Source organism: Perca flavescens, chromosome 8 (assembly GCF_004354835.1).
Source record: "Perca flavescens isolate YP-PL-M2 chromosome 8, PFLA_1.0, whole genome shotgun sequence".
In the NCBI taxonomy this organism is placed as follows: Eukaryota; Metazoa; Chordata; class Actinopteri; order Perciformes; family Percidae; genus Perca; species Perca flavescens.
The window spans coordinates 14,578,009-14,602,660 of NC_041338.1; the positions used below are offsets into that span (position 1 = coordinate 14,578,009).

The 24,652-nt window shown below is 43.9% G+C and overlaps 1 protein-coding gene across 4 annotated transcripts in view; it reads right to left on the minus strand.

Moving 5' to 3' along the window:
- Positions 1–24,652, minus strand: part of LOC114560621 (serine/threonine-protein kinase BRSK2) — a 182,752-nt gene that overhangs the window by 16,631 nt on the left and 141,469 nt on the right. For all 4 annotated transcript variants that reach the window (XM_028586123.1, XM_028586124.1, XM_028586122.1 and 1 more), the window contains exons 6-13: positions 22,270–22,303; positions 22,081–22,149; positions 20,299–20,445; positions 16,149–16,180; positions 13,314–13,478; positions 11,892–11,989; positions 10,746–10,908; positions 1,447–1,507 (exon numbers count right to left, since the gene is read on the minus strand). In XM_028586123.1, the coding sequence (XP_028441924.1) occupies positions 1,447–1,507; positions 10,746–10,908; positions 11,892–11,989; positions 13,314–13,478; positions 16,149–16,180; positions 20,299–20,445; positions 22,081–22,149; positions 22,270–22,303 (769 nt within the window). The remainder of the gene's footprint in view (positions 1–1,446; positions 1,508–10,745; positions 10,909–11,891; positions 11,990–13,313; positions 13,479–16,148; positions 16,181–20,298; positions 20,446–22,080; positions 22,150–22,269; positions 22,304–24,652) is intronic.

Consider the following 24,652-nt stretch of genomic DNA (forward strand, 5'->3'; position numbering starts at 1 on the left):
AGGACACAGTGTGAGGACACGCGGCACGATACAGCCAAGAGCCAGAGCAGGTGGAGGAGGAGGAAGAAAATAAAGCAAAACACAAGGGGACACACACAAGCACATAGATGAAGAAAGAAAGAAGAGTGTAGCAGAACCAACAACCACACATCCAGAAGAACAGGCAGCCAAAGAATAAGCAGGTGAGATGTGTGCATACACAGAGGGGATGGTGTGAAAAAAAGAAAGACACAAAAGAAAAGAAACATGCAGTTAGACCATTAAGTGACTCATGTCACAAGAAAACAAAAATTAAATGGGAACATAAACAGCAAGCAATGCACACAATTTAAAAAGGCCAAACAACAAAACGCATAAAAAAGATGGACTTGAATAAAACATACAGGGCTCTGCTGGTGGAGAAAAACAAGCAGACACAGACAGATGTGTGAGATAACATAAGGCCAGTTGTGAGGATAATTTGGACCGTCTCAGTATCAGGAGGAACAACATTATGGTATCACTGCTGTAACATTTCCAGTTTCCAGATAGGTTTATTGATCTGTTTTATTTGTGACAGTGAAACTGCAGCCACAATGGTGCACTGATAAATTATTTCCCTCGGAAGCCTCCTCTTTTTCCAGACACAAATCTGAGAAAATAACCCCACACAGAGCCCCTTGCTGAGAGCACAATCCAGGCTTTGGGTAGGTCTGAGAAATCAATTTCCCTTTCAGATCAGCATGAAAGAACCTGTGTGGCGTGAGGAGCTCGTCTTAGGATCCTGGCTAATCTTGAGCCTACTCAGGTTAGTCAGCTGGAAAAGTTTACCACAAGCTCCCCAGCTCTGAGCAAGAAAAGTGGGATTTTCTGAAGCATTCCTGGAGCTGGATTTCCAGAGAGCTCAGGCTACAGAAAACAGAGAGGGGGATAATACGCAGAAAGGATAGAGAGAGAAGAAGCTTTAGGGGCTGGAAGAAAGTTTGCTGTGCTGTGCTGTGCCTTGTGGAGGTTCATCGGTATATTTAACAGAAATATCCAACTATATGGACACAGTTATGACCCATGTAAAGTCTTATCATAGTGGATCCCTGCTTTCTCAAAACACAAGAATAGTTTTCAAGGAGTGGAAAAATATACTATATCTCAAATAAATAACAAGCGGAGCAGTAGAATAATATGGCATGTGCAAAGACATACAGTGATATTGCTTTCATAGTGCGTGTGCTGTGTATTGTTAAAGGTCAGAAGCCCCAGCGATGTAGCTGTAGTTACTGTCTTTATTTTCTCTAGCGGACAGAAACCGCAATAAGATGACAGCAATAAGATGACAGCAATAAGATGAATGAATAAGATGGGATCTGCAGTAGTTTGTTATCCCTGAGGGTGAAAAACTAGATATATCTGAGAACTGGGTCAACAGGTGTGTGTTGCACTTGTGTGTATGTTTGAAAGAGTGTGACTTACCCGTGGGCTGCTGAGGGGGCTGGTGGAGAGGCCGGACGAGGCTCCACTAATAGACCGCGACCTGTGGCACAAACATGCAAGAAGAAACACAGGGGCAGAGGTAATTTGTCGGATCAACATGTGTACCGGTTACATGTTTCAGTAAACACTGGTGGAGGGGAGAGCTTGGAGGTTACATGTTGCACACATTAGAAAGCAACACAGCATATGTCAGCATCATACCAAGCACAGTAGTTGCTAATCAAGCCCTTTGCAAACACAACACCTATTCACACAATGAGGGTCTAAGCAGGACAACACAGTGACAGCACCGACTTGACAACAGACATTACTAGCATTGACTTGCAGCAATTAGTCTCGAACCAATTAAGCTCAAACTTCGGTTTCAAATACGTTGATTTGACTGCAGCTTCTCCTGCAAATCTCTGGACTGCTTTCCACAGATGAGCATTCAAATTAGCTTTCCGCCCCGTCTATAGTCTGCTAATAAACCAAACGTGTTGATTTTTAGGCCTTAGCACTGGATCAGTAGAAAATATCTTGAGGGGGGAAATGAAGTGGGACATTTGGTTGAGTGCCATTTGTCATGTTTTTCTTTTCCCCTGCAGATGCCGTCAATAACCCCTATGAGCAGAGGCCTGCTCAGAAATGAACAATCACAGGACAATCTGTCTCCATCAAGCGCACACACACACACATGTACACACTCACACAAACGCACAAAAACAGGGACTGTCAACACTCGGAAACACCAGCTGCTCACTGTCACAACACTGTTCCTTTTTGTCATTCAATCTAATACCCCTACCCCCTTTTTTTCCCTCTCTCTTTTTTTCATTTCAGCATGGATGCATTTGTGACCATGTGGCCGAGCCTACAGATCTTTTGTCTATCTTTAAAAAGATAAAGACACTACTACTGGTGTTTTGTCAACTTGCTTGGTTGTAGAGGAAGACATCACGGACAAATGTGAGGGGAGGATGAGGGAGCTTAGGAGTGATGGAGGAATGAGCAAAAGATGGAAGAATGAAGGATGAGACGGAGGGATGGAGTAATAGAGACTAATGTTCATTGCTGATGCTGGAGCAGTCCCACAGGACCACAGAGGCATCCATACATGGACACAAAACTGTGTACACGGTTTACAGCTAGTAGCCATAAAAATTATACTGGTGCTGTCATAACAACAAGCCCAGATTAAGATCTATATGTATCAATTTTCTAAAAAGGTAGAAGCAACTATTGGGTTCAGTCATCCACCCCTCTTGAGCTTTTAATTTACAACCGCCTAAAGAAAGAACTGATACTAGAACAGGAAGCTTTACTCCTGAGAGGCACAGACACAATTAGAAGAGAAGCAACAGCTACAATGAGAGGAAAGAAAATATAGAAACACCCACTCTCAAGCTATTTTTATAATTCTCTCACTGCCCCTTTTGTGAGTGTAATTATTGCACACACTCATGCACTCATGAGTAGGTGATGCTGACCACATTGGCTAGGATTTCTTGTTTAAGAGAGCAGTCGACCAGACAGCCAACCAGATAGTCATTTACATTTAAGTCCTACAGTCCACAGAGACAGGCCGACAGTTGCTCACTACAGCCAATCGCAGTTCATCTAAACATGGCCAAAAAAACAGTGTCCTTGGGCCATTATGAGCATATTGTTAGAGGCACTCTACATCTGCTAGTGTTGGACCAGCAGGTCTATACAGCTAATGTTACAGATGGTTGTGCTGTACAGTAATGGGCTGTCAGAGGCGACGAATTATTGTTGATGAGTGTGTTATTTATAGTGAACAGCATGCACATCTTAAGTAATCATTTATCACCTATCATACAGAAACAAAGAAGCAATATAATAGAGTATTTTGACATGGTGGTATTGCTAAGTAACTTTTACTTGAGTAAATATAACCGTGAGCACCACACATGCAATTCTTTCCTCTCTTATAGGGATATCTCGCCTGTACAAATAAAACCAAAAACTATCTGCATTGCTAGACACCACAGGAGGTACATTTAATTTAATTTTTGTTTGTTTGGGTGAAGAAACCCTTTCGTGTGTTTATACTTGCACCCATACATGTGTGCACATATGTGTGTACTATATGTGTATGTGTGTGGCTACTCATTCTTATCTATTATCCATTAGTCCTCAAGATAACATTTCCCATTAGAGGTGTGAATCTTCACTGATCTCCCGATTCGATTACGATTATCATCGTGCGATTCAATTCGATATCTCGATGCATCACGATGCGTCAAATAAATTTTTCTATTAAAGCTATGTAGGATATTTAATTCATAGCTTTTCAAGCTTCAAAAACAAAACATTCTGCAGTGCTCTAATACTAAATAAATAGGATACATAAAACTACAGCACTGAGCACATGGCACTTCCTGAATGTGCAAAACATAACAGATATTCTGTTTACATATTGTAAACAGAAATGTTGTTAGGCCTACATTAAATTGTAAACAGAAATAATCGACATATTGTAAACAGAAATGTTGTTAGGCCTACATTAAATTGTAAACAGAAATAATCGATTATGAGCCTGCCGATTATTGATGCAGCATCGTCCATGTCCACGATTCGATGCATCGATTATTTGATTAATTTCAACACCTCTAAGTGTTTGTGTTGGTGGATTGTGCCAGGAGTCAAACGGAGAACAAATAACACTGCCAAAGCCAAAACACAACTACTACTGCTCTGCTAAGAAGTGGAGAAAGTTCCATTTTTCTCTTTCTCCCTCCTCTACAGTATATTGACTTTTGTCCTGCCAATGGAGTTCTTCTACACGGAGTAGATATTCATATAAATCAACACACTGTTTAAATCCATTTCCTTTTCCTGAGCCCTGACAGCTCCCTGAGGACTCAGTGCATTAATATTCACAGCTCAGCTCCTCAAATATCTAAATGTAGTAAGACCCCTGCAGTTTCCAAATGTAGAGATCAGTGTTAAAGGTGCTTTATTTGTGCTCATTTTAGCCTCTTAAATAAATTAGAGTCAATAATTAGCATGAGAGCCTGACTTATTAAGACTGCTCAGACTAACCCAACACACTCAAAACTGCATGAAGCAACTAGAGCAGATCTGTAAAGAAAAAAAAAATCAATTGATATTCTCTTCTTCACACTGCAGCACTTTTCCATATTTCATTTACATATCATTAACCTCCCTTCATTTCTCCTGGCATGTTGTTAAGGTTTAAAATTAAATCAGTGGGATATCTTGTGCTTTGAATTTGGCTTTAAATATCTTTTTTAAAGATACGTTTGGGTATATAAGGAATGAAATGGGCATTCACATGAGAATGTCTCCACGTGTGTTTTCTGCAAAGTGGCTACTGCAGCATTTAGCCCAAATCTATTCAATTGTACGTCACAGAAGCAGTCAAATCATCAATCACATGTATGAAAATGCAGCCTGGGCAGTTGATCGGATTGCTACTGTCTACATGAGATATGTGAGCTAAAATGCTGGATGGGATTGAGGCTCAGGCATTTTTGTTGTGTAATTCTAGATAAAACCATCTACCCTCTTTTCCATCATTTACTGCTGGTGGAAATGTATCCTGTCAAAACACATGTTTCAAAGTCAGTCTTCTCTCTGACGCCCTCTGATCTGAAGTTCTACGAATCTTCTGGGCTGTCGACAAAAGTTTGCTGTCGGGGAAAGATAAGGTTAGGTTCAGAGAAAGTCAGTCAAATCTTTGGACGTTATTCTGCTATGTATGTGCTTCCAAAACGCCGTAGTCTATAAACGCACACACACGAGCACGCACATCATCAAACAGAGTGCACACAAGGACGTGATAAAAGGCAGAAAAGTTCAAAAACACAACAAAATCACTTTGTTACCAACATCGTTTTTCCCCCCACTGATCAGCTGGAGAGCCATGAATTGAAGGCAACGTAAAGCGAGAAAGAGATTTGATTTGATTTGGAGGCGGATGGGCTATGGCATAGGACTCCCCCCGCCTCCAAGTCACCACAGCTGATAGGAAGCCAGACAGAGAAAAACTAGCAGCATTTCCACATTAGCATAGCAATTCCATACAAACAGAGGGGGGCGTTTGGGACTGAAGGTCAGCTGCACACAAGGGACCACAGTGGAGAGAGAGAAAGGAGATATGAAAGAGAAGGGAGGAGCCCCTGAAAGAGATTTAGGTGGAGGGGTAGGAGCAAACACACTGATTTAAAGTAGCACAGAGGAAAGATGCAGCGGAGCTTTTTTAAATGACTACTGTTATATGTAGGATCCAGACACAAACCTATTTCATATGCTGCCGTCTGTAGACTAGACTGTTTATTAAGATTTATATGAGGAAACCTAAAGGTCTTGTTTTAAATAAAGATTCAAAACACTCATTTCAGTGCCCTTTATAATGTACGCCAATTCCATTGTGTACTGTATGATCTATGAACTGGTGCTTATGGTGTTTTGGAAAGCATTATTAATGTTTGATAAAGTCATTGCAAACTGACCTATTTTGAGATTCTAGCATTGACTGAAAAAGATGAGTCAGAGCGAAGGGCGGAATAAGGCAGCTTCTAAACTAATGCAACCTTAAATAAAGAAGAGATAAGACTTGGATCGCCTGAAGGGATAAAGAAGCGGAGTAGAGGAATTGAAGAAGGTGAATGTTAAAGTAAAATTCAGAGGCACTAGAGGACAGAAAGAATTAAGCAGAAGTGCTTGGAGGTGGAAGCTCTTGAAGTGGATTTAAAACTTTTGAAGGGGCTTCCCCCAGTGAAATAAAGTGGGAAATAAATTCTTGATATTTTGTTGTTGGAAATGCACTATGGTGGAAATTTGGGTGAATATTTAACTTTATAACTACATTTTTACCGCTCCGTGAACCATCACCTTATCGTGGTGGAGAGGTTTGTGTGTCTCTGTGAACCTGAGGGCTGTGTTGTCTGGAGCTTTGTGCTCCTGGTAGGGTCTCCCAAGGCAAAGTGGTCTCAGGTGAGGGGCCAGACAAAGAATGGTTCAAAAACCCCAATGAAAAAGCTAAGCAGAGATGGAGTGACCCTGCCCGGAGGAAGCCCGGGGCCCCGTCTGGAGCCAGGCCCAGGCGGTGGGCTCGTCGGGCGAAGCGCCTGGTGGCGGGTTTGCCACGGAGCCCGGCCGGGCACAGCCCGAACAAGCTACGTGGCAACTCCCTCTCCATCCCATGGGCCCACCACCTGTGGGAGGAACCGTTGGGGTCGGGTGCGATGCCACATGGGTGGCAGTGAAGGTCAGGGGCCTCGACGGACCAGACCCGGGCAGCAGGCGCTGGCTCTGGGGACGTGGAACGTCACCTCTCTGGGGGGAAGCCGGAACTGGTGCGGGAGGTGGGCGCTACCGGTTAGATCTGGTGGGGCTTACCTCACGCACAGTCTTGGTTCTGGAACCATACTCCTGGATAGGGGTTGGACTCTTTTCTTCTCCGGAGTTGCCCAGGGTGTGAGGCGCCGGGCGGGTGTGGGGATACTCACAAGTCCCCGGCTGGCGCCGCTGTGTTGGAGTTTACCCCAGTGGACGAGAGGGTCGCCTCCCACGCCTGCGGGTTGTGGGGGAAAACTCTGACTGTTGTTTGTGCATATGCACCAAACAGGAGTTCGGAGTATTCGGCCTTCTTGGAGACCTTGACTGGAGTCCTGCATGGGGCTCCAGTGGGGGACTCCATTGTTCTGCTGGGGGACTTCAACGCACACGTGGGCAATGATGGAGACACCTGAGAGGCGTGATTGGGAGGAACGGCCTCCCTGATCTAAACCAGAGTGGTTGTTTGTTGTTGGACTTCTGTGCTAGTCATGGATTGTCTATAACGAACACCATGTTCGAACATAGGGATGCTCATAAGTGTACCTGGTACCAGAGCACCCTAGGCCGAAGGTCAATGATCGATTTCATAATCGTTTCATCTGATCTGAGGCCGTATGTTTTGGACACTCGGGTGAAGAGAGGGGCAGAGCTGTCAACCGATCACCATCTGGTGGTGAGTTGGGTCAGAGGGTGGGGAAGACTCTGGACAGACCTGGTAAGCCCAAACGTGTAGTGCGGGTAAATTGGGAACGTCTGGAGGAGGCCCCTGTCCAACAGACTTTCAACTCACACCTCCGGCGGAGCTTTTCGTGCATCCCTGTGGAGGCTGGGGGCATTGAACCCGAGTGGACAATGTTCAAAGTTTCCATTGCTGAAGCTGCAGCGAGGAGCTGTGGTCTTAGGGTCTTAGGTGCCTCAAGGGGCGGTAACCCACGAACACCGTGGTGGACAACGGTGGTCAGGGAAGCCGTCCGACTGAAGAAGGAGTCTTTCCGGGATATGTTATCCCGGAGGACTCGGAGGCAGTTGCAGGGTACCGAAGGGCCGAAGGGCTGCAGCCTCTGCCGTGAAAGAGGCAAAGCAGCGGGTGTGGGAGAAGTTTGGAGAAGACATGGAGAAGGACTTTCGGTCGGCACCAAAGTGCTTCTGGAAAACTGTTCGCCACCTCAGGAGGGGGGCGGGGAACCATCCAAGCTGTGTACAGTAAGGATGGGACACTGTTGACCTCAACTGAGGAGGTAATAGGGCGGTGGAAGGAGCACTTTGCAGAACTCCTGAATCCGACTAATCGCCCTCTATGTTAGAGGCAGAGCTGGAGGATAATGGGGGATTGTCGTCGATTTCCCAGGCGGAAGTCACTGATGTAGTCAAACAACTACACAGTGGCAAAGCCCCGGGATTGATGAGATCCGTCCAGAAATGCTCAAGGCTCTGGGTGTGGAGGGGCTGTCCTGGTTGACACGCCTTTTCAACATTGCGTGGAAGTCTGGGACGGTGCCAAAGGAGTGGCAGACTGGGGTGGTGGTTCCCCTTTTAAAAAGGGGGACCAGAGGGTGTGTGCCAATTATAGGGGTATCACACTTCTCAGCCTCCCTGGTAAAGTCTACTCCAAGGTGCTGGAAAGGAGGGTTCGGCCAATAGTCGAACCTCGGGTTGAGGAGGAACAATGCGGATTCCGTCCTGGTCGTGGAACAACGGACCAGCTCTTCACTCGCAAGGATCCTGGAGGGAGCCTGGGAGTATGCCCAACCGGTCTACATGTGTTTTGTGGATTTGGAGAAGGCGTATGACCGGGTCCCCGGGAGATACTGTGGGAGGTGCTGCGGGAGTATGGGGTGAGGGGGTCTCTTCTCAGGGCCATCCAATCTCTGTACAACCAAAGCGAGAGCTGTGTCCGGGTTCTCGGTAGTAAGTCGGACTCTTTTCAGGTGAGGGTTGGCCTCCGCCAGGCTGCGCTTTGTCACCAATCCTGTTTGTAGTATTTATGGACAGGATATCGAGGCGTAGTCGGGGTGGGGAGGGGTTGCAGTTTGGTGGGCTGGGGATCTCATCGCTGCTCTTTGCAGATGATGTGGTCCTGATGGCATCATCGGCCTGCGACCTTCAGCACTCACTGGATCGGTTCGCAACCGAGTGTGAAGCGGTTGGGATGAGGATCAGCACCTCTAAATCTGAGGCCATGGTTCTCAGCAGGAAACCGATGGAATGCCTTCTCCAGGTAGGGAATGAGTCCTTACCCCAAGTGAAGGAGTTCAAGTATCTTGGGGTTGTGTTCGCGAGTGAGGGACAATGGAGCGGGAGATTGGTCGGAGAATCGGGCGCAGCGGGTGCGGTATTGCATTCAATCTATCGCACCGTTGTGACGAAAAAGAGAGCTTAGCCAGAAGGCAAAGCTCTCGATCTACCGGTCAGTTTTCGTTCCTACCCTCACCTATGGTCATGAAGGCTGGGTCATGACCGAAAGAACGAGATCCAGGGTACAAGCGGCTGAAATGGGTTTCCTCAGGAGGGTGGCTGGCGTCTCCCTTAGAGATAGGGTGAGAAGCTCACTCATCCGTGAGGAGCTCGGAGAGCCGCTGCTCCTTTTTGCGTCGAAAGGAGCCAGTTGAGGTGGTTCGGGCATCTGGTAAGGATGCCCCCTGGGCGCCTCCCTAGGGAGGTCTTCCAGGCACGTCCAGCTGGGAGGAGGCCTCGGGGAAGACCCAGGACTAGGTGGAGGGATTATATCTCCAACCTGGCCTGGGAACGCCTCGGGATCCCCCAGTCGGAGCTGGTTAATGTTGCTCGGGAAAGGGAAGTTTGGGGTCCCCTGCTGGAGCTGCTCCCCCCGCGACCCGACACCGGATAAGCGGACGAAGATGGATGGATGGATGGATGGACTACATTTTTATTTATCTATATAATATATGCACTCGCTGCCTCTGCATTTATGTCCCATACCTCGGATAGCTTTTTCCAGCTTTCTGCCAATCTGCCTATCATTAGGCAGATCAGGTTATCACCCCCTCAGATTCAATCTTCCCCGCTGTCACAAATGTCACTGCCTCTGAGCAGAAATGTGTCGTGTGATGATATATTGGTTGTTGAAATAAGATGGGGGGAATAGATTTTAAATCAGTCTGCTGTGCCCTGTGGGGGTGTGGTTCTGGCTTGACTTGAACATTTCTAAAACAGAGAAGAGAAGAAATTGTCTGCATCCAGAGAAAGTGGGACACAGTATGGGAGAACTGGTTATCAATGTATTCAGATTATGAAAACAAGAGATAATTGAGCCAACACCAAAAAAGGGGGTTGTAGATATTAAGGCTCTGAATTGCAAATGTGCAGTCTTCCTCCGTTTGAAAATTAGGTTAATTAAGAGAGTTAAGTCAAACTTTAGGAACTACCACCCCCAAAACAGTTGTTAGACCCAGCTTCTTTCATTTTTCAGATGGGTTATAGCTTATTGAAGACTTGTGAAGCTGCCACATGCTGCATATGTCATTACCATTTAAACAAAAAAACATCATTTTCACAGAAAGCACCGCTGCATCTTTCTCCTGCCACGGAACGTCTCCTTGCATAGGTGGGCGAGACACAGAGCAAGAGGAGGTGAAAGTGCGAAAGGGTGAGTGGGCAAGTGAATACCTTTCTTCTTGGCTGCATTTTGTACTGGCGTCAGGAATATCCAAGCTTTTACTGTACACTGATTTACTACAGTGAGACAGGAGACAAAGCGAGCAGAGCGTCAATCTCTGTTTATGTTTGTCCACAATCTAGCCTGCTGACACCAGAGCCAGACTCGCTGTCAGAACTGCTCAAACACCACTGGGTGTGAGATCCTCCGCACGCACGCACGCACACACACACACACACACACACACACACACACACACACACACACACACACACACACACACACACACACACACACACCTATGTCTATCTCCATTTGTTCATTGTAAAGATTTTTCAGATATTTTTTTCACCTCCATGCGTACCTCTGTCCATGCTGTGTCATGTCGATAGCCCTCCTTGCCGGTACAGGCGAGCCTCCGTCTGTGACACTGAGGACCTCCATGGACTTCCTCTCTGGTCTCCTCTTGCCATGGCGGTTTAACATGGGAGAGTCCACCCGCTTCTTTGGGGGATCTGTGTGAAACAGTGAGACAGATCGATTCAGAATCAACACAATACGCCTGAAGTGTCTGCGCGTCTCTACACACTGAGCAGTTTTGTGCATGGCGGGCATATGTGTGTGAGTGTTTGAGTGATGTTTAGCGCTGATCACATTGACATTTGAACTAATAGTGAATAAGTAATGGTTTCCTCCCAGACCTTAAACTAATGGCCACTGTATTGACTGTATCACATTCACTGAAGAGGGAATCTATTCATTGAAATGTTGCTATCGCGCGCGCGCACGCGCACACACACACACACACACACACACACACACACACACACACACACACACACACACACACACACACACACACACACACACACACACACACACCACTGATCCTATTGCAGAGCTCTTGTCAGAAAATAACTGGCAGAAGTCTAAGTAGAGCATCTATGTTTCTGCTCAGATTTGTGTGGGTGGAACTCTGTGCTGCGTTGTACTGTACGAATGATAGAATACTTTTTTTTTTTTTTTAATCGGAGCCGTCCAAGCTAACAGTTTTTCTTACTTGGCCTATTGACATCTTCTTTTTCTGTTACTATATTTAATTGAGAAGCTTGTCTATATTCAATAAACATTTAAAAAAAATGGAGAGCCAATCCACTGCTCCTGGAGCTGATCCAATTTCTACTGAAGAAGGAAAACACTGCAGAAGAACGGTTCAGACACAAGGAGCAGTCACAAATTACCTTCTTGCAGTACTTATTCTTGTCTAAATTGGCTTGTTATGTCTGTGTAAACAGCTGTCTATTCAATGACTAGATAAAAAAAGGCATTAAATGTTAAGACACTATTCACACAGTAGTATTGTTCAGACATACTGTGTGCCATACTGTGTTTACTGATTTATTTCCATTTTCTCCAGCTGTGCTCTTCTCTTTAGTTATTTTTTAGAACATATTCTATTATGTTTCATTCTTTATCTGCACTTTGGTCTGAGCCTCACCAATCTCGTTGCGAGGGGGAAGGTTCTGGTCCTCCTGACTGGGGTACCTTTCCTTACGGTCCAGTAACAGGAAGTAGATCATCTTTTCTTGGTTGTCACTGCAAAGATGACACAATAAAAAAAGTCTACTGAGAAATGTGGAAAAGAAATACAATGGTTTTAAACAAACCTGGGTCATTCCAACTTAGTCAACATTAGTTGTTTTAAAGTGCTCTACAAATAAAGTTTGATTGATTGATTGATTGATTGATTCCAAACACAAACGTGTACGAATTACTGAAGCATCCATACACATTTACGTGCACAAGCATATGTCTGCACGAGCTCAAAACCAAGACATTTAACTGCAATAACCCTCACTATGATTAATGTAATTTAATCTTTTTGGGTTTATTGTGAAACAGATACTAAATAGCTTCCACCATAAAAAAAAGAAAAGTTTGGTTTTACAGCTCATTAAGCCATCATAGGATATTCTGCTTATATTTTTTAGGATATATCTTCATACGCATTTATGAAAGTATCAAAAAATTGTGAGTTCATCCTTTTCTTCCTCTGTAAATCAGGAAGCCTAATATCTTTAGCCTCTAGGCCAATACTCTTTATGTAAAAGGCCCAGAGACTGGCCCTCTGTAATAAAGACAGATTGGAAAGCAGTAGGAGGCAAAGAGACAAGGACCTGCAACTTCAGCTAAAATGAGCCAGGGGAAGGGAGATGGAGACTGCAGATTTTCCTCCAGTCCAGCACTATTATAGGATGTTCCCAGGAGAAAGGAAGCAAGCGGAAGAGATGAGGAGAGGGGGGAATGATAGAGTAATGCTCGTTTAGTATTAAATTAAAGAGGCCAGGCAAATGTAAAATAGAAGGAAAGTAAATAGAAAAGCAAAGCAAAATGAAACTACATCTGTATGCCCATATGAATAAATAAAAACATGTATGAAACACTGCAGGGCAAGTATTCCCAGCATAAATACATATTATCAGGGGCAAAACCACTAACACGTGCAACGGAGACAAAACACATTTAGCAGCAGAACATAAACAATATGACCTAGTAGTTTGTTCCTGGTGCAAGCCGGGATCAGATTTGGAGGAATGTATCCAGTGGAAAGCAGTGTAAGTGCTGTGTGATAACAGTTAAGTGATCTACTGCCTCTGACATCTAAAGTGACAGCCTCACAGGATTTCATAAGAGCTGGGGAAAAAACAAGGCCTTGCACACAGACACCACACACTCATGCTTTTATTGCAGTATGACCACACAGCCCACAGTCTTCAGCTGTTTTATTTTGTTGGTTTCACCTTTTGCCCCCTATCCTCCGTCTTTCTCTCTTAACTCACACCTTTTCATTCACCAAACCACACCTATATTCTGGTCCTCTTTGTCCAACCTCTTTCCCATTCCTTATCCATTCACTCACTCATCTGAGAGCAGGTCTTTCAGTAGTTTGTTTTTGTCTCTGAAGCAGCCCAGGGAGTGCATGCTGTCCAGTACGTCTGGGTCAATGTCGTCTGCAGAGGGCAGGCTGCGGATGGTCACCTTCCTGGGCACTGGCTGCTCTGGCTCTGGTTCGTTCTTCCCCCCTCTGGGAATGCAAAAAAAAGACAAGACAAATAAGGACACTGTCAGCCATTTTGGTCCCTACTACTGTAAGTTTGAATACATTGACAAAAACGTTTTCAAATAGCTTATACAGCTATGGAGGCATTATGCATCTCACTTACAGATTCAATTCATTTGTGCTGTAAACAGAATATGCAGCATGTAAAGTGTTTCAGTGTTTGTTTGCCTCTTGGATGGAAGTTTACCTCATTATGACCCCGATTCACATGATTAAAACGTTCATAGTCATGTATTTCCCCGAGCTTTAGTCATTCTGCATGTAAGCTTCAGAGGGTGAATGCTCACCAAGATGCAGACAAACAACTGAGTCATGCTGGTAAGTTTTGCAATGTTGCAATGTTGCCCACTAAAAAAACTACACTCAGTTGCCAGTTTGTTAGGTCCACCGTGCAAAAACTAATACATCCTACTACAACAGTGTAATGAAGGTTATAAGGTTGAATTTTAGTTTAAACTTTCAAAAAGGTGTTGACCACTTAGTAAAAAGTAATATTAATCAACGGCACCACAAACTATCATGAAGGCTGGTTTATAGGGCTGTGAGTGTTTTTCAACTGGCCATCTGGCCTGGAGCTGTCCTTTAAGCGCCACAGCTCCGCACAGCTAGCCTGACAAGCCACACCCACATCAAGATGTTGGGTCTGGGAACTCACCATTGACAGGGCTCAATCCGAGGGGCGGGATAAATGGTTGTCTTTCAAATTCCCTCTGCACGCAATAGGATAGCGCTACAACCAGGCAGAGCAACGAATAAGGAAGAGAAGCTAGTTGATAGATTAAACTTTTGCTGTATCCGGTCGGCAAAACTCCAAACACATCTTCCTTTTTTAAGAATGACTTCTGTGCCGTTCTTTGTTCTTTTCTCAAAGAAAAGCTGAACTCCAAGTCTTCCAGAAGACCGCTGTTCCCAGCAACAGCAGCCATAAGCCCACCCACCCACTCTATACACAATGTGATTGGCCTGACCAGAATTTGGTTTTTCCAGCTTGCAAGTCAACAGAGAGTGCCTAGACCCACTAGGGTGCGTCTAGATTTCTAGGCTACCGCTCAGCTGCTCTGCTCAGATTGTTGCTCACCAACTAATAAAACTAGGGGTGACCCTAAATAGTCAAATATTCGATCAAAAGAGCCCGATTTGACTGCCAGTCTCACAGTCGAATCTTTGCACCGGGCCTGTTCTGACCGCTGCAATCTTTCATTGTTCTAAATTGGTTTTGTCTCATCGCAAATCTTTGAAGCTTTTAATAAATTGTTTTAAAGTGGGTAAATAAATCCAACTGCCCCATGACAGATTTAAGTTTCACTTTCCATGATCCGTGACCAACGATCGCCTCCACCCCCCCAACCACGTGATTCGACGATCAGTCAATGAGGCAAGAGTTGACAATTCTGATTTGATTATGAAAATTCTTAGTCGGGGACTCCCATAAATGAAACTAATAAACAATAGGAGTGGATGGCCTTATATGAATTTGAAAAAAAAAAAAAAAAAAAAGTAGTTTGTTTGATTTAGAAAGATATGCTGCACACTTTTTATTATTTATCCACCACTGATGAGCTGCTTCTGGGAAAAAGCCACAGCCACATTTGAAAGACAAGCCCTCCCCCCCGCCCCTTCTCATTCATTAATTCATACATTTATCAGTCAGTCACTTGGACAGCAAACCTGCCATGCAGAGACAGACAGCCAGGCAACTTCCTCACTGACAAAAAACTCACATTACATTAGTCTTCTCTCCCAGCTCTTCCCTTGTCTCCTCTTGTTTCCATTATCAGTCTCGCTGTCTGTTTGCATGATCTTTCAGTACACGACAGAAACCATAACTCAACCCCTTCCAGGACTCACAACCTCTTGCCATGATTCATATTTGCTCTTGCAGTGTAATAATCTTTGAAATCCATTTAAAAAATGTTTTTCAGCTACAACTTCTAAATGGTGATAATCTGATTATTAGAGGGCGGATATCAGCCTTTACAAACATAAATAAGTGTACTTTTATATTTTCAAAAAACAAAACATTTATTCATGCTTTTTCCCCATTAAAGCAACAGTAAGTAACTTTTCCCGCTTCGGTCCCCCTACAGGTTGGAAGCGGAATTATCCATTACATTACATTATGCAAGTTTGCCAGATCGGGTAGCGGAGCTGTAATTCGAATGAACTGGACAATGTAATGTAATGGACAATTCCGCTTCCAATCTGTAAGGGGACCGAAGCGGGAAAAGTTACTTAGTGTTGCTTTAAAAGAGCTCTGACATAAATTTAAATGACTTGTACCATAAATGTTCTCAAAAGATTTATAATACCTTTAAAAGATGGGTACACTCTGTGTACACTGATGTTATGTGGGTTCATCCTCCAACACATCTCTGCTTGTTCCCTCTCCCCTGCTCCCTGTTCAGTTGACCATATGCTGCACATCCACTTTGATGCACTACCAATTTACCCCCACATCGCCAAGAGTGGAGTCATGCCCTGCTCAAATGTGCTCTCGTGTACAGGGCTGAACCTCAAAGCCATTTATCATGCCCCCCCCCCCCCAGGTCTACTACCCCCAAAGGACAGGCTAGGAGAGGAGAGGAAAGGAGAAGTGTAAAGGGTGTAAAACGAAAGGAAAGACAGAGTACTTACATGTACCATGTGTGCTTCTGGATCTGTTCTAACTGTAAAAGACAGAAGAAACAACAAGTCAGTACATAAGCAATGGCATGCATTTGATTTCAATGTATCATCTTTTTTGTACTAATAAAATATCAAAGGCAACAAAATCATTAAAAAAGGTGAATACAAAGAACATTCAATCTTTTGTCTGTGTATACAACCGTTTGATGCAGAATGGCTTCAGTAAACCCTGAGCTTACTGGCTTAATGGAAAACACAATAGGACAATACGACCAGATTGAATGGTGGAAGTAAATAATAAGGCCTTCAAATTTTAATATCGCCAATGGGAAAAACTTATTGAGGAAAAGAGTGAGGCAGAGAGAGGTGATACCACTGAGCTATAAACAGAGAATATTATCTCCCTCACACACACTGCTGACCCTGCCAAGCCCTTTGGTCTAAAGGGAATCTCCCAACCTCGTTCTCTTCCCATCTCCCTTACTCACACTCACTCTCTCTCACACACACACACACACACACACACACACACACACACACACACACACACACACACACACACACACAATACTACTCTTGTCATCACACTTTTAATGTGGCCATTTTGTCACCAACACTGTCCACATGGTCTTTTGCCAACATAGGAAAAGCAGAAAGAGACAAAAACAGTGAGCAAAAGGGCAACAAAGGAAGATGTCTGTTAGAATGACTCCGTAGTAACCCTAACTGCCCACAGAGGAAAACAGGATCGATGTCACTGTCAGGACTTTTTAATTTGCTCATGCTGTTGTTGTGGAACCACAGGAGATACACATAGCAGCTCTAATTATTGTCACTTATTCAGAGGCATAGTTCTTGGGTATGTATCTCCATCAATGTCTCAATGTTCCCACCATCCCAGAGGATTTACCTCTGTGTTTCAGAACTGATGAATGCCTTCATGTGATATTAGTGCAATCACAGAGCAGGCCAGGCTGACTATTAGGTGAATCTTGACTGCTTCCACAGAGGTCATGGTATTGACAGAGACACCCTGCCTGTCAGATACAGGCCAGTGGGTGACCTACTCTCCACTTTTATTGAAGGCCTGGAGGCAAGAGACTGATATCACACACAGGGTTGAAAGTGATGTGGTTTGAAATGCGGTATCACATCAATCAGTCTCTAAATGTGACAGTACCAATTCCAACTGCTTTCACTCAGAGGATAGGGCTAGTTTGGCTAGGTGTGAGCATTTGTGCATTTGGGTATGCTGCATAAATCATTTTTCGTGCAACGTTTAGCTGTTTATTAGGGCAGGAAGGGACATAGGGTTTGGCAATGGGGAACTATTCTGCCCTACAAAGCCAAAACACTGTAACAACATATTTGGTAAACAATTGAGTTAAGACCTGAATAGGACTATTTGACATCTGTTTTAACATAAAAAAAGACATTTATAGAACTAGAACAGATGTAAACCAAACCACAGTGCAGTCAATTCAGCTACTTAAAGAAGCTTTTACACGGCTGCACGGCCAATCACTGCCTCCAGTCATTTAAATGAGGGGAAGGTCTTAGAGGAGAAACGGTTTCAATCACAGTGGTAGGAGTATGAAGCAGTTGCCACTCACGTGACTGGCACAGAATTTGCTCTGTTGCTCAGAGTTCACCATACTTAACTTATGGTGGTAACAGCCGGGCGGCAGGAACCGCTTTTAAAAAACGCTTTATTTTTTTGGGAAACGCTCTTGCTGTTAGGCAGTTGTCAGGGCGGTAGCAATGTGAAACCAGCTTTAGGCTAGCTCGTAAGATAGCCTTAGCTAAAGCACATTTTTTAGTTAATAATTTACCCACTTCTTCCTTCTTCTGCAATTCCAAAATATGTTTTGATGCTCCAACATCTTAGAAATTGCGTCTGTTATACCACATAAATGAGCATTAACTAATCCTGCTAAAAAGTGAGTGGTCAGTGATACACAAATACACACACACTTCTTTTTATTTTCACTCCAAAAACCTTGGTACGCCAGCTGTGCGGTACCCATTAATGTATTACTGTATATGTCTGTGATGTACTGCTCTTTAATATAATAAGCTAGCCAGTCCTCTTCGTTAGCCAGGGATCACAAGGATGCAGATCTTTCCAGGGTGTCTGTGTTCATTTTAATACTGAAGATGAGATGACAGTGTTGAGGTGGCTGGCCTGGTCGCCTCCAGGGCCCCCGACTACGCAGACAGGAAATGAAGAGAAAGGTTTTTATTGGGCTAAGCCCCTAAAGCCCGGTACGTGCCCTCCTACTCAAGACTCTGAAGGGCCTTGGCTTTGTGTGTGTACTTGTGTGCATCTACTGGCAACATTTTATTACCAGGAGGTGACAATAGCCATACTGAAATGCAGCTGTTCTGATTACCCTATCGATTTGATTCAACAAACTGAAGTCAACATCATTATGACAAATAATCCCTAGCAAAAGAATGACATGTTCCTTTATGATGTCATTCCCACCCTTGGGTGTACCTGTCGCGTCTCTGACTAAGCGGTCACCACTAAACTCCAAGAACGCTTAGCCTAAAAGGGCTATTTGACATTCTGCGAGGTTATAACACATCCCCAGAGCTCTGTTTGGAGCCCTTGTGCACGGGAGGGGGGTCGGAGAGGTAGCATATTCTCTCACAGCAGCTCGGTTTTGCCGAGGACAGCGCTGGAGGCTGCTGGACATATCTAGGGGATCTCAGGGTGACCTGTCCTCGTCAGGCAGAGAGAACAGAAAAATAAAGTATATACAGCATACTAAAGAGGCGGGGGCTTTCAAGTTCATGTTTCGACAGTGCTGCTTATCTGAAGGGCTGTACCTTAAGGATGTCAACTATCCTGCAAATGAGCATCTCTTTCTTTTTAGCTTTCTAGTCTTTTTTTTTTTCTTCTTTCACATTTCTCCTGTTATGTAAAATCATTCTGACACTGTAAAAGATAGCTAAGGCACGGGGAAATGGAGCATCAGCATCCACTTAAGGGTGGTGTCACCACATTTGCTTACAGGCAGGTGCCTGAAAACAGTTTTGTTAACTGCATTGATTCACAAAGACACCTGGAGAGCCTAGAGAGGTTGTGTGTGCAATGCAGGGTAAGAACAACAGGGCAGCACCATCTCTGTGTGAACTTTTTGAGATCTTTCTTTCAATATTAACATTTCCCCTTTGTCCACCTCTATCTCCCCCTCATACTGACTCTCTGCCCTTCACATCCCTCTGTTCTCGAGCTATCTTGCAGCCACCTCGCCAAGGTGATCAGATGCTGTGTAGAAAGGGACTGGCACACTAAACAGTGCAGAGGGAGAGCACACAAACAACAGTCATCTCCTGAATTCACATCCTGCACTTGAGGAAGAACTCAAACAGAATCGGGGATGAGGTGAGGCAAACACTTTTGAAACACGGGGGAGAAAAGAAGAAACAAAGAAAAAGATGGTGGTTGGCTTGGCAGCAAGTAAATATTAGCTACTTTAGTTTGAATGTGTATCTCTGCCATCCTGCTTTCTTTTTGGAGCACTACAAGTTCTCCCATCTTGTTGTGGATCTGCATTCCTCTCTTAACACAGATCTGATGTGTCTGGGTTCCCCCCCATGAAAGTTGTCATAACATCCAAATGTGTTTTGCTGCTTCTACAACATCATTAGTTAACACTACTAGTCGTGGACTACGAAAATGAAATATTCAATGCAGATATAATTCAGGCCTTATTGAGTCACCGGGAATGTATGAATTGTGCATGAGTAGTACTGTGTAGCTTCATGTATTGTAACACATCATGCATACTGCTTAAGAATAACAACATGTAATGCAGAGGTTCAGGATACTGAAATTTGACGGTTGTCAATCTCATAAGGGTTTAATGTTCCTTCTGAAATCACTCATATATAGTTACCTACCCTTTACTGCTCAGGCGGCCTCCTTTCTTTTGTGAAGGCTTTCTGCAAGACTTTGGGCTTCCTTCACCAGACTGTTGCCCCAGAGTTAAAAGCTATTGTCTAAAATATCATTGCATGTTGTAGCATGAAGATTTCCCGTAACTGGAACTAAAGGGCCAAGCTCAAAGCATGTAAAACAGCCCGAGTCCAAAAAGAACAAACATAATCATAATGGTGTGTTATTATCCATTCACTTAATTGAACTGACCGTTAGTCTTTTGGTGGCATCCACTTCAATCATGCCACGGAGGAGGTTCTGACAGTCTGGAGGGATGAAATGTGGCATGTGAAACACACCCAACTTCACCTTCTCTAGCAGATTCCTCAGGTTGTCGTCATCAAACGGTAGTGCACCCTGGAGAGACACAAAAAAGGAACAGAGAGTAACAACAGGGACAATAAATTGAAAGTGGTGAAGATGTAGATGTAGGAATAAAAGTAGAGAAGAAACCATTTTTGCTTGTTTTAATGGCAGCATTAGAACAGAAAAAAAAGCCTTAACTTGATCAAAGGCAAAAAAGAAAAAGAAACAACAATATGAAGGACTTACAAGGCTCGCCAGAAGAAACAAAACTACCTTTTGAGTCTAAATCCTGCACGACTTAAAGAACAGGCTCGCTTTCTCAACTTGTTCTCAAATCTCCAATTAGAGCATTCTGCCCTCAGCCATGATGCAAAATAAATAATAAACAGCAGTAAGCTGAAAACAGGCTTTTCTAATAATTACCCAGCTTTCTCATTTACCTCATTCATTTAGCATTCTCTCATCATAGTCATTTATCAGAGCGAGCTGACACCTCACAGATGTGGCTGTTTGATGAATGACAACCTCCACCACGAGACAAGATGGAGGGGGAGAGAAAGAGGAAAAGGGTGAGAAAGATACAAAGAAAGGCTGAGAAATGAAGAGAGATAGAGGAAAGAAAAGGGGGGGCAGGCTTGTGTAACAGATGATCTGAGCGCAGCCTAACTGCTGGAGAGTATGTGTGTCTTCCACAATCAGACAAATGGTTATCTCGCAGCCAGATGACAGGACAAAACAGGAGAAAGACAATGTTCATCTGCAGTCAAAGAGTGTCAAGGAGAAACGTTTGTTTGGAGTGAGAGAAGTGCGGTCAGAATGGAGACAACGGTAAACAACATCCGGTTTATGCAATGCAAGAGTGCAAGGGTGTCCATAACACAAGCGCGCACACACACACACACACACACACACACACACACACACACACACACACACACACACACACACACACACACACACACACACACACACACACACACACACACACACACACACACACACACACACACACACACACACGACAAGACAAAGTGAGGGAGAAAGAGGTAAAATACACAGGGCCTGTGGCCAAAAGCCGCCCTGTCAGCGTTGGTATTTATTTTGGGCTCTCTTCTTTCAGTTTGGCTCTATGAATTATTCATGGAGCAGCAGTGTGTAGGAACTACAGTATAGCTGTTGATGAAACAAAGCTTCAGGGCAGCATGGCTGGGGAAACACAGACATAATGTAGCAAGAGAATAAACCTGATTATGGATACAGTGTTGATACAGGATAATGAATACAAAGATGCCTCTATTCTCTGATGTTCTGTTGCGCAAGAATTTCTGCTTAAGGGCGTTCCTGCATCATCTATTCCAGTAAGACCTTCTTAATGATCAGATTTCAAATGTAACGCCCTGAACCCTAACTTTCTGTTTGAAACGGCAGCTTCAAGCTCCCACCATCTCCTCATTCCAATGAGGTCAACCTTGAGTCAACAGCCTGAGAGCAAAGTTGGGAATGTCCTGTTACAAGGCTATACTTTTGATCCATTACAGCTGGTAGAAAGGCTGCACATACTGTTTGACTATGAAGAGGAGGAAACACTTCATGGTTAAATTGTGTTATGCCATATTTATCTGGAGAATTTTAAGCTAGTATGTCGGTCCAGTCAGCATCAGTTAGTAAAGAACAAGATGCACTCACCACCAACAGGGCAAATAGAATGACCCCACAGCTCCAGACGTCTGCTTTCCTCCCGTCATACTTCTCTCCCTAAGGACAAGAGAGTGTTTGTTAGCGGGTTAGGGCAGAGTGTTAAGGTTGGTAAAAATGAGATGAGGGACTATGAAAAAGAAGCTAAAAACCATTCTGAATCAGTTCAAAATGACTTACCCTGATGACCTCTGGACAAGCGTAATGTGGAGATCTGTTGGGAAAACAGAAAAAAGTGCAAACAGTGAACAAATTTACACAATTTACACAAAGACAGAAAAAAGGTTCTAGGTTATTTAAAGACTTTTCCATTTGTACTGCTGTAAGTCAGGGTAATGCAATCATGGTTATAGAATTATGACACAACAAATATTAAACAGTCTTACTGTACACCGCTGTATGAAAATGTGAAGAGAACAATTTAGGAAGACTATAAATGTCTCAAGTGAGCATAGATCAAGATGTGCTTTGGGAGTTTAGACATCCTGAGGGTGTTTAGATGTCCTCCTGCTTGCTCACTCAAGGGCATCCTCTCACAGCAGACAGTGAACAGACCCACTAATCTTTACTGCACCTGGATGGGCTGACAGTAAACCCAATGACTAGATTGACACATCAATATCGTATGAAGATTTATTGAGGTACCTTGCAACGTCTGCTCCATAAGCCACTGGCTATGAGAGGCAGTGGAGTGACTTGTTATTTTATACATACACAGTGGCAGTACGTTGACATTACCACATTGCCAAATTGAGTCCCTTGATATAAAAAGAAACGGGTAATAAGAAGTGCTTTGCATTAATCTAAAATCAAATAACCTGTTAGCTACAGGATGTTTCTTTGTTTCTCTGATTTTGGGCAGGGCACTGCTCTTTCTCGACATGCCTACATGTGACTGCAAACAGAAAGCAAATCAGGCACCTGTCTCCCCAAACCTCTCAGCCTGGTGATCTGTCCTCCGCCTCCTCCTCCCACTCAGTCTAATCTAGCATCAGGATATTTGGCTCTAATGTGAGACTATCTGAAGTCTGTAAACATGGCGTCCATTAGCTGTGCTGTTGTTTTGTGTACTCATGAATACCAGTCCTGACGGCACGGCTTCCCCTGGCTGTCAAAATACTGTCCGATAGCAAACACTGCCTCCATGTCAACGGAGAAGCTCAAACACGAGTCTATGCAAATACGGCCCTCCTGATTGCAAGTGTCATTGTGCATTATGCAGATGAGCGAGGAATAAAAAATAAAAAAACAAGCCTGAGGTTTGCACTAGTTATGCCTTGTGAGTGCCAACGCACACAAGCCACAGCTGAAACCAGTGTGAATATAAACTTATTATTTGCAGATCGGTGGCCAACAGGGTGAAGGTAAAGACTGGAATAGAATCTGAGCTGAATCCTAATTTTTTTATTATTAAAACACTAAATCAGTCAGCTATATCATCAGTATATGCTTAGAATATGCTCATCTCTCGGGGCGGCCTCTAGCTCACACAGTAATGGCAGTTACACACCAACCAGACGGCCAACCGTTGGCAGAAAATCCAGTCGGACTGATCAGTCTCCTGGAGTTGGTCTAAAAAGTGCCACACAACACACCAAAGAGACGAGACGTAATACGTCTCCATAACAGCAGGTGGCGCTTATCTGTATTGTTGCCCAAAAAATGAAAACCGGCAGCTGATTGGACGAACGCGTCACATGGGTTTGTTTTCTCCGGAAATTCAAAGCCAGACTGTCATGGCGGCTTGTTCAGAATACGATCTCATATTGTACTAAAATAGTTCACTGAAACATGTTTCTGAAAACATTTTAAGCGAGAAATAGGCCATGCAGTTGCTGAATATGTCTTCATTTCAGATCAACAAAGGTCAGTTTAAAAGATTTTTGTAAGACTTTGAGAGACTTTAGTCACGCTCATTCCGCTTGCCATTTCCGGGTGAATCCCGACTGCCCTGTCTCCGACTGAACATGTCCTTGCAACATGTCATCCCCCATCTCTCTCCCCCTTTCATGTCTATCCACTGTCCCTTGTAATAAAGGGAAAAAGCCCCCCAAAAAACCTTTAAAAGAATATGCTCATCTCTTTTCAACTCTGACCCATACATACATTGGCTTACTTTTGGACTCTTGAAAACTACCAAGTCATGTAGCGAGGATCCATGGAATCCATGACCCTTGTATCCTGTTTAGCTCTAACTGCATTTAATGACCGTACGTAACGTAATAAGAGGTGTGAATTAAGTTCATTTAAATGTATTGTAGCTTACCACAATAATATTCTGGCCACATATAAAAGCCCCTACATCATGGAATTTATATCATGATAAAAAATCCCTTGCTGCTCACACCAGAAATTCAGATTATAGACTTGGATACTAAAGATAAATAGAGAGCTGTAAAGAGCCACTTCTCTCTGACCGGAGTGAAAAATGCAGTCTTTTGAAGAACAGATGTGCGTGGGTTGACATAACATCAGTCTTTTCTTGCTCATTTACTCTCTCAACCTAACACCACCAACATCCCATACATAGCATTAACAGACAGAACAATGTTATTCTGAGGGC